A 14272-nucleotide genomic window follows, 5' to 3' on the forward strand; every position below is an offset into this window, starting at 1 on the left:
TTTTCTCTCTCTGCGCTCTTTCCTCTCTCTCTCTCTCCCTGCGCTCTCTTTCCTCTCTCTCTCTCTCTCTGCGCTCTCTTTCCTCCCTCTCTCTCTGGCGCTCTCTTTTCTCTCTCTCTCTCTCTCTGACGCTCTCTTTTCTCTCTCTCTTTGCACTCTATTTTCTCTCTCTGCGCTCTCTTTTCTCCCTCCCTCTCTCTGCGCTCTCTTTCCTCCCTCCCTCTCTCTGATGCTCTCTTTTCTCTCTCTCTGCACTCTCTTTCCTCCCTCTCTCTCTCTGACGCTCTCTTTTCTCTCTCTCTTTGCGCTCTATTTTCTCTCTCTGCGCTCTCGTTCCTCCCTCCCTCTCTCTGACGCTCTATTTTCTCTCTCTCTGACACTCTTTCCTCCCTCTCTCTCTCTCTGACGCTCTTTTTTCTCTCTCTCTCTTTGCGCTCTATTTTCTCTCTATGCGCTCTCTTTTCTCCCTCCCTCTCTCTGCGCTCTCTTTCCTCCCTCCCTCTCTCTGATGCTCTCTTTTCTCTCTCTCTGCACTCTCTTTCCTCCCTCTCTCTCTCTGACGCTCTCTTTTCTCTCTCTCTGCGCTCTCTTTCCTCTCTCTGCGCTCTCGTTCCTCCCTCCCTCTCTCTGACGCTCTATTTTCTCTCTCTCTGCGCTCTCTTTCCTCTCTCTCTGCGCTCTCTTTCCTCCCTCTCTCTCTCTTTATTACCTGCAGGAATCTCGCTAAGTCGCCCGTTCTACAACCTCATGGCGCTGCGTTACGGGAATTCATCTCTGAAAATAAATTTTGAGAATTTCGTCTGCCTGATGCTGAGGATGGAGATCAATGGAGGTAACGTCACCGCGCCGGACGGCACCACAGGGACTGCAGCGATTGATTGTGTGTGACAGCCGCTCCCGCAGGGGACAGCACATGACACATATATATATATAAGCAGCTCCCACAAGGGTGCTCACCCAGCTTTCCCAGGCTCCTGTAGGGCGAATTCTCCCGCTTCATCCTTTGCTGCTATTTTGCTGCATTATTAGGATTTCAGAACCCTATAAAGCTGAGTGACAATAACCGCTGCTCCATCAGTAATGGCGGCCATATTGGTTGTCACCCAGCTTTCCTGGAGACCGATATAACGAACCACTAAAGGGCATGTAATGACTTGTGATTTGCGTTATTAACACTTTCTGGTTAATATTTTAGCACCGGTGCCACATTCATGGATCTCACTGACCCTCTTAATCTTAATCTCTTCTTAAAGACACAGTCACCTAATAAAATCTCTTCCCAGTGTTCAGTTCTGGGTATAAACAGTCCATATGTATAAATCTGGACTGACAGTCGGGTCATCGCTGAAGCAAGGGGGTCATGATGAGTGGTGGCCCAATGGGAATTTGCTCCAAGGCCGGCACTGAAGGGCCCATAGAGGGAAAATGGGTCAATTGGGAGTCTTCGTACTTCCTCTTGTTTGCAGTCCTGCATTGTATACTAATGCACGCTCTGCTCTTCCTCCTTCTAGCAGCGCTGCCTCGGCTCCACCGTACAATGTCACTGCCACCGGCTCCACCAACCTCATCTGGTCCTGGTTCAACCCGTCCCTTCCCCATGTTATACCATCGTCACCGCCAGTCAGCGGTACAGGTAGGATGTGGGGAAGGGATGTTCATGGTACAGTTGGTGCATGAAACATATCGGCACTGGAGGGCTGGCATTTCCAAGACTGGGGGAAGGGCGAGCAGCAATATGTGGGCAGTGGCTCGAACTATATACCGATGCAGCAGAGCTGAATCTGTTGTTTAATTCTGCATTTGATTGGTAATAGGCTTCTGATGAATTGGTTACATGACTAACTCATCTCTGCTACATCTGACGTGTGTCTATGTTATACTAAAGTAATAAAGGGATTGAGGGGCATCAAGACCCGGCTGTGACAAGTCCCCCCTGTAGTTCAGAAATGTGTGTCCTAACAGCCGTAAATATCCAGGAGGGTCCAAGCCCAAGGGGCACTACTTCCTTACCCACCATGCCAGCCCTCTTCTGCACATGGGGGACTGAGTCCCTCTCTCTCTCTCTCTCTCTCATATATATATATTTACTTATTCATAACTTGCATACATGTGCATATTTACCAATGATAGTCAATTTAAATGGGTACTAACAAAAAAAAACAAAAAAAATAATTAAAAATATATATATATGAGTGATTTATGTCCGCCCTTCTACGTGTTCCAATCATATTGCTCCTCATTCTACATGGTTTGGCTACAAAGACTATGTATTGTAATAATTTACATTGTGGGGATTATCCTTTATGTAGCATTTGCATTCATCTTCCAGTCTCAGATAATCCAGAGTCCAAAATTAATGTGAACTAAAGTAGGGATTTCTCCTGATCATTGCTTTAGCTGGTTGTCAGAGCGTGGGACTTGTGTTGTCAGACCTTCCACTCACTGGACTGTTTGCTCTTCTTTAGAACTGTTCCGTCTTCCAAAGCTTCAGCAAAGACTCCAGGACTTTCCTCTATCGTAGACTGGAAAAACAATGCAAACTCTGTGCAAGCTTAAACTTTCAATGGAAACGTAGCCTGTCTGGATTTAGGTTTATTGCCTATTATTTTCTCATATGAACTTTTCTTTCTCTTGATTCCAGAAGTCTTTCAGAACTTGAGTAAAGATGGAAAAGGAATCTATTTAAATGAGGCCGAGGTCAGTATGTCACTTATATGTCTTAGAAGGAAAGAATAATTTTCCAAGGATTTTAAGAGCAACTAATCTGAGTATATTTATTACTCTCATAAATGCTTGTCACTTGTCAAATCCTTTCAGCCACTGTCCTGATAAACTGGACTGACTACACCAGCACCAACTACTATAAAACTGCCCACTATATACAAGAATATAACTACTATAATACTGCCAGTTATATACAAGAATTTAACTACTATAATACTGCCCCCTATATACAAGAATATAACTACTATAATACTGCCCCCTATATACAAGAATATAACTACTATAATACTGCCCCTATATACAAGTATATAACTACTATAATACTGCCCCTATATACAAGAATATAACTACTATAATACTGCCCCTATATACAAGTATATAACTACTATAATACTGCTCCTATATACAAGAATATAACTACTATAACACTGCCCCCTATATACAAGAATATAACTACTATAATACTGCCCCCTATATACAAGAATATAACTACTATAATACTGCCCCCTATAGACAAGAATATAACTACTATAATACTGCTCCTATATACAAGAATATAACTACTATAATACTGCCCCCTATAGACAAGAATATAACTACTATAATACTGCCTCCTATATACAAGAATATAACTACTATAATACTGCTCCCTATATACAAGAATATAACTACTATAATACTGCCCCTATATACAACAATATAACTACTATAATACTGCCCCTATATACAAGAATATAACTACTATAATACTGCTCCTATATACAAGAATATAACTACTATAATACTGCCCCCTATATACAAGAATATAACTACTATAATACTGCCCCTATATACAAGAATATAACTACTATAATACTGTTCCCTATATACAAGAATATAACTACTATAATACTTCTCTTATATACAAGAATATAACTACTATAATACTGCCCCTATATACAAGAATATAACTACTATAAAACTGCCCCTATATACAAGAATATAACTACTATAATACTGCTCCTATATACAAGAATATAACGACTATAATACTGCCCCTATATACAAGAATATAACTACTATAATACTGCCCCTATATACAAGTATATAACTACTATAATACTGCCCCTATATACAAGTATATAACTACTATAATACTGCCAGTTATATACAAGAATATAACTACTATAATACTGCCCCTATATACAAGAATATAACTACTATAATACTGCCCCCTATAGACAAGAATATAACTACTATAATACTGCCCCCTATATACAAGAATATAACTACTATAATACTGCCCCCTATATACAAGAATATAACTACTATAATACTGCTCCTATATACAAGAATATAACTACTATAATACTGCCTCTATATACAAGAATATAACTACTATAATACTGCCCCTATATACAAAAATATAACTACTATAATACTGCCCCTGTATACAAGAATATAACTACTATAATACTGCTGCCCCTATATACAAGAATATAACTACTATAATACTGCCCCTATATACAAGAATATAACTACTATAAGGGCGGGTTCACACATGGCGGATTTTCACTTAAATTCCGCTGCGGACACTCCGCAGCGTTAATCCGCAGCGGAGCCGTTTCTCCATTGACTTTCACTTTAATTTAGCAGTGTTCGTTTACACGATGCGTACAATTCCGCTGCGGAGCATAGGCTGCGGAGCGGAATGTGGTGTCCGCAGCATGCTCTGTCTGTTGCGGAGCAGTGGCGGACTGGTTGCGGACTCATGGCGGAATTTCTCCATTGACTTCAATGGAGATTCTAAGTTCCGCAATGAAGTCCGCAGCTGTCATGCACATGTCATGTGTGCTGCGGAGCGTATTGGTTTTTTAACATGACATTTCTTCATTCTGGCTGGACCTATGTATTTCTAGGTCTACAGCCAGACTGAGGAAGTCAATGGGGCTCCCGTAATGACGGGAGCGTTGCTAGGAGACGTCAGTAAATAGTCACTGTCCAGGGTGCTGAAAGAGTTAAGCGATCGGCAGTAACTGTTTCTGCACCCGGGACAGTGACTACCGATCCCAATATACATGTATCTGTAAAAAAAAATATAAGTTCATACTTACCGAGAACTCCCTGCGTCTGTCTCCAGTCCGGCCTCCCAGGATGACGCTTCAGTGTAAGTGACGGCTGCAGCCAATCACAGGCCAAGCACAGGCTGCAGCGGTCACATGGACTGGCGCGTCATCCAGGGAGGTCGGGCTGGATGCCGAAGGAGGGACGCGTCATCAAGACAACGGGCGGTAAGTATGAATTTCTTTTACTTTCACTAGGGAAAGTGCTGTCCCTTCTCTCTATCCTGCACTGATAGGGAGAAGGGAAGCACTTTTCCCGCAGTCCGCAGCAGCTAGTCCGCATCAATTTTCTGCACATTTTGTGCAGATCCGCAGCCGTAATCCGCAACCCGGATTAGGTGCGGCATTGATGCGGACAGTTGCGGAGGAATTCCGCCATGTGTGGTCATGCCCTAATACTGCTCCTATATACAAGAATATAATTACTACAATACTGCCCTATATACAAGAATATAACTACTATAATACTGCCCCCTATATACAAGAATATAACTACTATAATACTGCCCCTATATACAAGAATATAACTACTATAATACTGCTCCCTATATACAAGAATATAACTACTATAATACTGCTCCTATATACAAGAATATAACTACTATAATACTGCCTCCTATATACAAGAATATAACTACTATAATACTGCTCCCTATATACAAGAATATAACTACTATAATAGAGCCCCCTATATACAAGAATATATCTACTATAATACTGCCGCCTATATACAAGAATATAACTACTATAATACTGCCGCCTATATACAAGAATATAACTACTATAATACTGCAGCCTATATACAAGAATATAACTACTATAATAGAGCCTCCTATATACAAGAATATAACTACTATAATACTGCCCCCTATATACAAGACTATAACTACTATAATACTGCTCCTATATACAAGAATATAACTACTATAAGGGCATGACCACACATGGCGGAATTCCTCCGCAACTGTCCGCATCAATGCCGCACAGAATCTGCGTTGCAGATTCTGCAGCGGATCTGCACAAAATGTGCAGAAAATTGATGCGGACTGGCCGCTGCGGACTGCAGGAAAAGTGCTTCTCTTCTCCCTATTCAGTGCAGGATAGAGAGAAGGGACAGCACTTTCCCTAGTGAAAGTCAAAGAAATTCATACTTACCGCCCGTTGTCTTGGTGACGCGTCCCTCTTTCGGCATCCGGCCCGACCTCCCTGGATGACGCTCCAGTCCATGTGACCGCTGCAGCCTGTGCTTGGCCTGTGATTGGCTGCAGCCGTCACTTACACTGAAACGTCATCCTGGGAGGCCGGACTGGAGACAGACGCAGGGAGTTCTCGGTAAGTATGAACTTATATTTTTTTTTACAGATACATGTATATTGAGATCGGTAGTCACTGTCCCGGGTGCAGAAACAGTTACTGCCGATCGCGTAACTCTTTCAGCACCCTGGACAGTGACTATTTACAGACGTCTCCTAGCAACGCTCCCGTCATTACGGGAGCCCCATTGACTTCCTCAGTCTGGCTGTAGACCTAGAAATACATAGGTCCAGCCAGAATGAAGAAATGTCATGGTAGTAAAAACAATACGCTCCGCAGCACACATAAGATCTGCGGACTTCATTGCGGAATTTTGACTCTCCATTGAAGTCAATGGAGAAATTCCGCCATGAGTCCGCAACCAGTCCGCCACTGCTCCGCAACAGACAGAGCATGCTGCGGACACCAAATTCCGCTCCGCAGCCTATGCTCCGCAGCGGAATTGTACGCATCGTGTAAACGAACACTGCTAAATTAAAGTGAAAGTCAATGGAGAAACGGCTCCGCTGCGGATTAACGCTGCGGAGTGTCCGCAGCGGAATTTAAGTGAAATTCCGCTATGTGTGAACCCGCCCTTATACTGCCCCTTATATACAAGAATATAACTACTATAATACTGCCCCTATATACAAGAATATAACTGCTATAATACTGCCCCCTATATACAAGAATATATCTACTATAATACTGCCCCCTTTATACAAGAATATAACTACTATAATACTGCCCCTATATACAAGAATATAACTGCTATAATACTGCCCCCTATATACAAGAATATAACTGCTATAATACTGCCCCCTATATACAAGAATATAACTACTATAATACTGCCCCTATATACAAGAATATAACTGCTATAATACTGCCCCCTATATACAAGAATATAACTACTATAATACTGCCCCTATATAAAAGAATATAACTACTATATTACTGCCCTCTATATACAAGAATATAACTACTATAATACTGCCTCCTATATACAAGAATATAACTACTATAATACTGCCCCTATATACAAGAATATAACTACTATAATACTGCTCCTATATACAAGAATATAACTACTATAATACTGCCCCTATATACAAGATTATAACCACTATAATACTGCCCCTATATACAAGAATATAACTACTATAATACTGCTCCTATATACAAGAATATAACCACTATAATACTGCTCCTATATACAAGAATATAACTACTATAATACTGCACCCTATATACAAGAATATAACTACTATAATACTGCTCCTATATACAAGAATATAACTACTATAATACTGCCCCTATATACAAGAATATAACTACTATAATACTGCTCCTATATACAAGAATATAACCACTATAATACTGCTCCTATATACAAGAATATAACTACTATAATACTGCACCCTATATACAAGAATATAACTACTATAATACTACCCCCTATATACAAGAATATAACTACTATATTACTGCCCCCTATATACAAGAATATAACTACTATGATACTGCCTCCTATATACAAGAATATAACTACTATAATACTGCCCCCCTATATACAAGAATATAACTACTATAATACTGCCCCTATAAACAAGAATATAACTACTATAATACTGCCCCCTATATACAAGAATATAACTACTATAATACTGCCTCTATATACAAGAATATAACTACTATAATACTGCCCCTATATACAAGAATATTACTAATATAAAACTGCCCCCTATGTACAAGACTATAACTACTATATACTGCTCCTATATACAAGAATATAACTACTATAATACTGCCTCTATATACAAGAATATAACTTCTATAATACTGCCTCCTATATACAAGAATATAACTACTATAATACTGCTCCTATATACAAGAATATAACTACTATAACACTGCCCCCTATATACAAGAATATAACTACTATAATACTGACCCTATATACAAGAATATAACTACTATAACACTGCCCCTATGTACAAGAATATAACTACTATAATACTGCCTCCTATATACAAGAATATAACTACTATAATACTGCCTCATATATACAAGAATATAACTACTATAATACTGCCTCTATATACAAGAATATATCTACTATAATACTGCCCCTATATACAAGAATATAACTACTATAATACTGCCCCCTGTGTACAAGAATATAACTACTATAATACTGCCCCCTGTGTACAAGAATATAACTACTATAATACTACTCCCTATATACAAGAATATAACTACTATAATACTGTCCCCTATATACAAGAATATAACTACTATAATACTGCCTCCTATATACAAGAATATAACTACTATAATACTGTCCCTATATACAAGAATATAACTACTATAATACTGCCCCTATATACAAGAAAATAACTACTATAATACTGCCCCTATATGCAAGAATATAACTACTATAATACTGCCCCCTATATACAAGAATATAACTACTATAATGCTGCCCCCTATATACAAGAATATAACTACTATAATACTGCCTCCTATATACAAGAATATAACTACTATAATACTGCCCCTATATACAAGAATATAACTACTATAATACTGCCCCTATATGCTAGAATATAACTACTATAATACTGCCCCCTATATGCAAGAATATAACTACTATAATACTGCCCCCTATATACAAGAATATAACTACTATAATACTGCCCCCTATATACAAGAATATAACTACTATAATACTGCTCCCTATATACAAGAATATAACTACTATAATACTGCCCCTTATATACAAGAATATATCTACTATAATACTGCCCCCTATATACAAGAATATAACTACTATAATACTGTCCCTATATACAAGAATATAACTACTATAATACTGCCCCTATATACAAGAATATAACTACTATAATACTGCTCCCTATATACAAGAATATAACTACTATAATACTGCTCCTATATACAAGAGTATAACTACTATAATACAGCTCCCTATATACAAGAATATAACTACTATAATACAGCCCCTATATACAAGAATATAACTACTATAATACTGCCTCTTATATACAAGAATATAACTACTATAATACTGCTCCTATATACAAGAATATAACTACTATAATACTGCTCCTACATACAAGAATATAACTACTATAATACTGCTCCTATATACAACCATATAATTACTATAATACTGCCCCCTATATACAAGAATATAACTACTATAATACTGCTCCTATATACAATAATATAACTACTATAATACTGCCCCCTATGTATAAGGATATAATCCTTGAACATGTTGTGGAGTCCTCATATGTGACAGGAGTTCCTCTTTGGATACAGTCAGGGTAAATGAACTTGCTCTATATAAATCACAGATTTCTGGGTAATAATTTACATTGTTTCTCCTTTTGCCGCTGACTCTTCACGTGGGCAGTAAACTCTTTATTATGTCTTGTTCTGACTAATGAACATGTAACATAACTGCAGTTAGACAGATATCGTCCTTTGACACCTGGGTGTGTTACTTGTATAATTTATTCCACCATTAGTGGCAGCTTCTTTGCTCCGTTGAGCCTTCGAGGGGCTGTCTGCATTTTAATGTTTAGTTCTAGAGAGAAATGGATTATGGTGATTAGTTTTTAATTAGGTCAGAGTTCAGTATGACTAGTTGTCTTATCTCAGCGCTGTCATAGTCCTATATGTCTGCAGCTTTATCCACATCATTGCAGTATAAAATATATATAGTTCACGTGGAATATTTGAGTGTATTCATTTTTATGGTGTAATTACAGTATACATCCTGCAGGTGTCACTGTTGAGGGAATTCCATAATATGATTTAGTCAGTGACTAAAATAATCTTAGAATTCTGAAATTTTACATTCTGTAAGTCTTCACAGGCCTAATGTTGATCATGTTCTTCCTTGCAGTGGATGATGCTGACTCTCTACGCCTGAAGACAAAAAAACTTTACGAATATTTGCACTGATTTTATGCAATTATTTTATATATATATATTTTTCTAATCAACAATCAAGATCAATTTAAATTTTTACTCAACTCATTAAGTCCAAAGACATTTCTCAAAGAAGCCTTATATTTTTTCAATATTTTTTTTTATTATTCATCTGTGACCAAGCATTCCCAGCGAATATGAAGGTACGAATGTTTCTTTCTATCTGTGAACATTATTTTCACATTTTATTTGTTCTTATTGTTGTTGTGTTTTTTTTGTTTTTTTTTTTGCATATTTTAGCCAGGAGGGGTCACTGTTCCTAATGCTTTCTATGATTATAAGTATTACAGTGACATCTAAAGGCTGGAATGGGTATTACATATCACAAAATTTAAATCGACACTCTTGGCTCAGCTTTACTATAAAATGTATGCCTGATTTTGGTAAAAATTGCACAGGTTAAAAATTTGCATCTAATATTGTACCAAAATTTAGTAAAAATTGGCGACATGTGTCCCCTCACTCCAAAAAAAGTAAGAAGGCAAGAAAAGTAGGCGCAGTTCTCATCAACTGCCTTCTCTAATTTCATTATTGCAAAATACGCCATTTTTAATAAATGTTGGCCATTGTGTTAGATCTAGTTCAGGGCTAAGGGGGTGGAGCATGACACAAGACATGACACACAATCGGCAGGTTAGAAGAAGTAGAGGACAGATGGAAGGGAACATGACTGCAAGATCAGACTATACAATGGGTTTGTTTGCTTGTTGCCTGTTACCATGGAGACACATAGCTCTGCATAGGGGCTGTATGCACGAAAGAATATTAATATTTTAATTGAACCCTATTGCAAAGTTTCTTCATTTTTTATTTTAGTGGAGTTGGACCAATAAAAAAAAATGTGGTTGGTAAGACGATATTAAAATTTATTGTAAACAGGAAATGCCCGATGTACAAGCTGGTAATACACCGGCCCGCTCTTTACTTAAGTAGTCAGACTTGCAATGCCCAGAAAAGCAATCAAGTTGTAATAGTCTGCAGAGCTTTCAGTACGTGTGGGGGCGGGCGGGCTGCAGCCGTTTAGCGAGCCATGCGGCGCACTTTCCATTATATCCTACAATTAGGCTGACAACGCTTCTGCTAATAACATCTGACTTGTTTATTGTTAATCAGCGCGGCGACGGCTTCGTGTTTTGTATCAACAATCCTTTCAGCCGCTACCTGGGTGGAATTAACACATTAGTCGCGGACCTGGCTGACGTCGTCACGGCGAAAACATCTCGGTTATTACAGTCTTGTATCTGGGTTATTACAGGGTACTGGCAGAGATGAGCGCAGTTCATCATTCCGTTAATGCCAGGGCACCGCTCAGTGTGGAGGGAACCGCTAGACGCAATGCCATTTACAGTGAAGCTTCATTAACTACGTGTTACGTGTGTCTGTAATGAGCGGCGCCTGGGGGAGAACAGTCACCGCACGCTGAGGAGGTTATACATGGCAGATATAGAAGGATTGTAGTTGCCTCAGTGTCTTTCGTTTGTCACATATTATTCATGGGTGACACAATTTCATGTGATTCTAACATCTAGGGGGCGCTCACCTCAGAAATAGCCACACGTTGTGATCTATGTGAATTAGCTTTACATGTCTGTATCCATGGCCACCTCTTAATGACACAGCATTTGTGGGATAGTGTCTGTAATAATGATGTATAACAATAGAAACACTAAACATATAGTACACAGATAATACCACAGAACTGCAGGAACATAATCCCCCAAATAAAGGAAAAACAAGCAATCACTAACAACATTTATCATATTGGGGGTGGTTAGAGTGAGAGGTAAAGGATAATGATACACTGACACTTGGGGTAGAGGATAATGTTACACTGACACTTGGGGTACAGGATAATGACTCTCTGACACTTTGGGTACAGGATAATGACACTGACACTTGGGGTACAGGATAATGACACTGACGCTTGCGGTACAGTATAATGACACTGACACTTGGGGTACAGGATAATGAAACACTGACACTTGGGGTACAGGATAATGACACTGACACTTGGGGTACAGGATAATGACACTGACACTTAGGGTACAGGATAATAATACACTGACACTTGGGGTACAGGATAATAATACACTGACACTTGGGGTACAGGATAATGATACACTGACACTTGGGGTATAGGATAATAATACACTGACACTTGGGGTACAGGATAATAATACACTGACACTTGGGGTACAGGATAATGATACACTGACACTTGGGGTATAGGATAATAATACACTGAGACTTGGGGTACAGGATAATGACACACTGACACTTGGGGTACAGGATAATGATACACTGACACTTGGGGTACAGGATAATAATACACTGACACTTGGGGGACAGGATAATGACACACTGACACTTGGGGTACAGGATAATGACACACTGACACTTGGGGTACAGGATAATGATACACTGACACTTGGGGTATAGGATAATAATACACTGACACTTGGGGTACAGGATAATGACGCACTGACACTTGGGGTACAGGATAATGACGCACTGACACTTGGGGTACAGGATAATGACGCACTGACACTTGGGGTACAGGATAATGACGCACTGACACTTGGGGTACAGGATAATGACACACTGACACTTGGGGTACAGGATAATGACACACTGACACTTGGGGTACAGGATAATGACAGGAGTTTTTATCTTTCTTGTTTGTTTTCTGTGTACAGGAGCAGTGGAATGATGATCTGCAGGTGGAGTGCAGCACCGTGACACCAGGAGACGATATCTACAGCTGCTCTGAATCATAATATCCACTTATATATGCAAAATCCATCCATATTCTGCCTTCCAATAGTCCAGCAATTCCCATAATCTGACACAGCGCTGCCTGATAATCTGGAATTCCAGGACATGTAGATCTGGAGCATTTATTACACTCATTGCAGAGACAAATCTATAAAAACTGTGAATATATCGATACAATGTAAATAATAAGCCCTGAAAAGCTACTGGTTACTGGTTACTGGTTAGTGGTTACTGGTTACTGGTTAGTGGTTAGTGGTTACTGGTTAGTGGTTACTGGTTAGTGGTTACTGGTTAGTGGTTAGTGGTTAGTGGTTAGTGGTTACTGGTTACTGGTTAGTGGTTACTGGTTAGTGGTTAGTGGTTACTGGTTACTGGTTAGTGGTTACTGGTTAGTGGTTACTGGTTACTGGTTACTGGTTAGTGGTTACTGGTTACTGGTTACTGGTTAGTGGTTACTGGTTAGTGGTTAGTGGTTACTGGTTACTGGTTAGTGGTTAGTGGTTACTGGTTACTGGTTAGTGTTGGGGCCTCCATGTAGCGGCTTCTTTTATGTGTTTCTATTTATTTTGTATTTATTTATTTTTCAGTTACAAATAGTTACATTGTGTTCTGATTCCTGTTATTTATTTTATTTATATTTATTTATTCTTTATTTTTCTATGTATTTTATACACATTCTTTTGTACTCTATTGTGTAGAAGATGATTATATGATTATTTCAATTTTCCAAATAAATATTTTCAAAAGTTGAATGTTTTCTCTGCAGTGTGACAGATCCTCGTCACGACACACTGATCTGTTTTATTTGCGCGACTCCCCTTTGTGGGATATTGCTGAACTCCATTCCCTCCTTCATATTATGAGAGGACAGGTCACTGCTCCCTGCAAGATCAGACCACTCCTCTCCTGAAATACTCTGTGCTGGTGGAGACCCTGCTTCTTCCCCTATGTAACACTCAGCCTATGACCTCCCACTTGTCTCCATTCCCTCCTCACATCATGACTCTGCCCCAGTCACATGCAGCCCCATCCTCACTAACATCATCACATGAGAGGACAAGTCACTGCTCTCCACAAGATCAGCACACTCCTCTCCTGAAGTACTCTGTGCTGCTTAGGACCCCACTTTCTCCATGACACTGAACCTGTTACTTCCACCTCTGCACCCCCTTATTGCTACATTCCTGCCCAATATAGAGAGTAGACAGGTCACTGACCCAGACTCCTCTTCTGACATACTCTGTGCTGCTGGAGGAGCCTGCCCCTCCCCTTTTGTGTCTTGCAGCCCTGTCCTCACTAACCCAGGGTGGGTTCCCATGTAGCGTAGACGCTGCGGAATTTCCGCAACAGAATTCTGG

General features: G+C 39.4%; 1 protein-coding gene across 1 annotated transcript in view; it reads left to right on the forward strand.

Annotated features, from left to right (window-relative positions):
- The window catches only part of LOC142761432 (calpain-14-like), a 44804-nt gene extending 31236 nt beyond the window's left edge, over window positions 1-13568 (forward strand). The window contains exons 19-22 of the mRNA XM_075864624.1: window positions 716-832; window positions 2642-2697; window positions 10054-10282; window positions 12836-13568. Coding sequence (XP_075720739.1) covers window positions 716-832; window positions 2642-2697; window positions 10054-10080 — 200 coding nt within the window. The 3' untranslated portion in view covers window positions 10081-10282; window positions 12836-13568. The remainder of the gene's footprint in view (window positions 1-715; window positions 833-2641; window positions 2698-10053; window positions 10283-12835) is intronic.
- Window positions 13569-14272: the final 704 nt, after the last annotated feature.

Source organism: Rhinoderma darwinii, chromosome 4 (assembly GCF_050947455.1).
Source record: "Rhinoderma darwinii isolate aRhiDar2 chromosome 4, aRhiDar2.hap1, whole genome shotgun sequence".
Classification (NCBI taxonomy): Eukaryota; Metazoa; Chordata; class Amphibia; order Anura; family Rhinodermatidae; genus Rhinoderma; species Rhinoderma darwinii.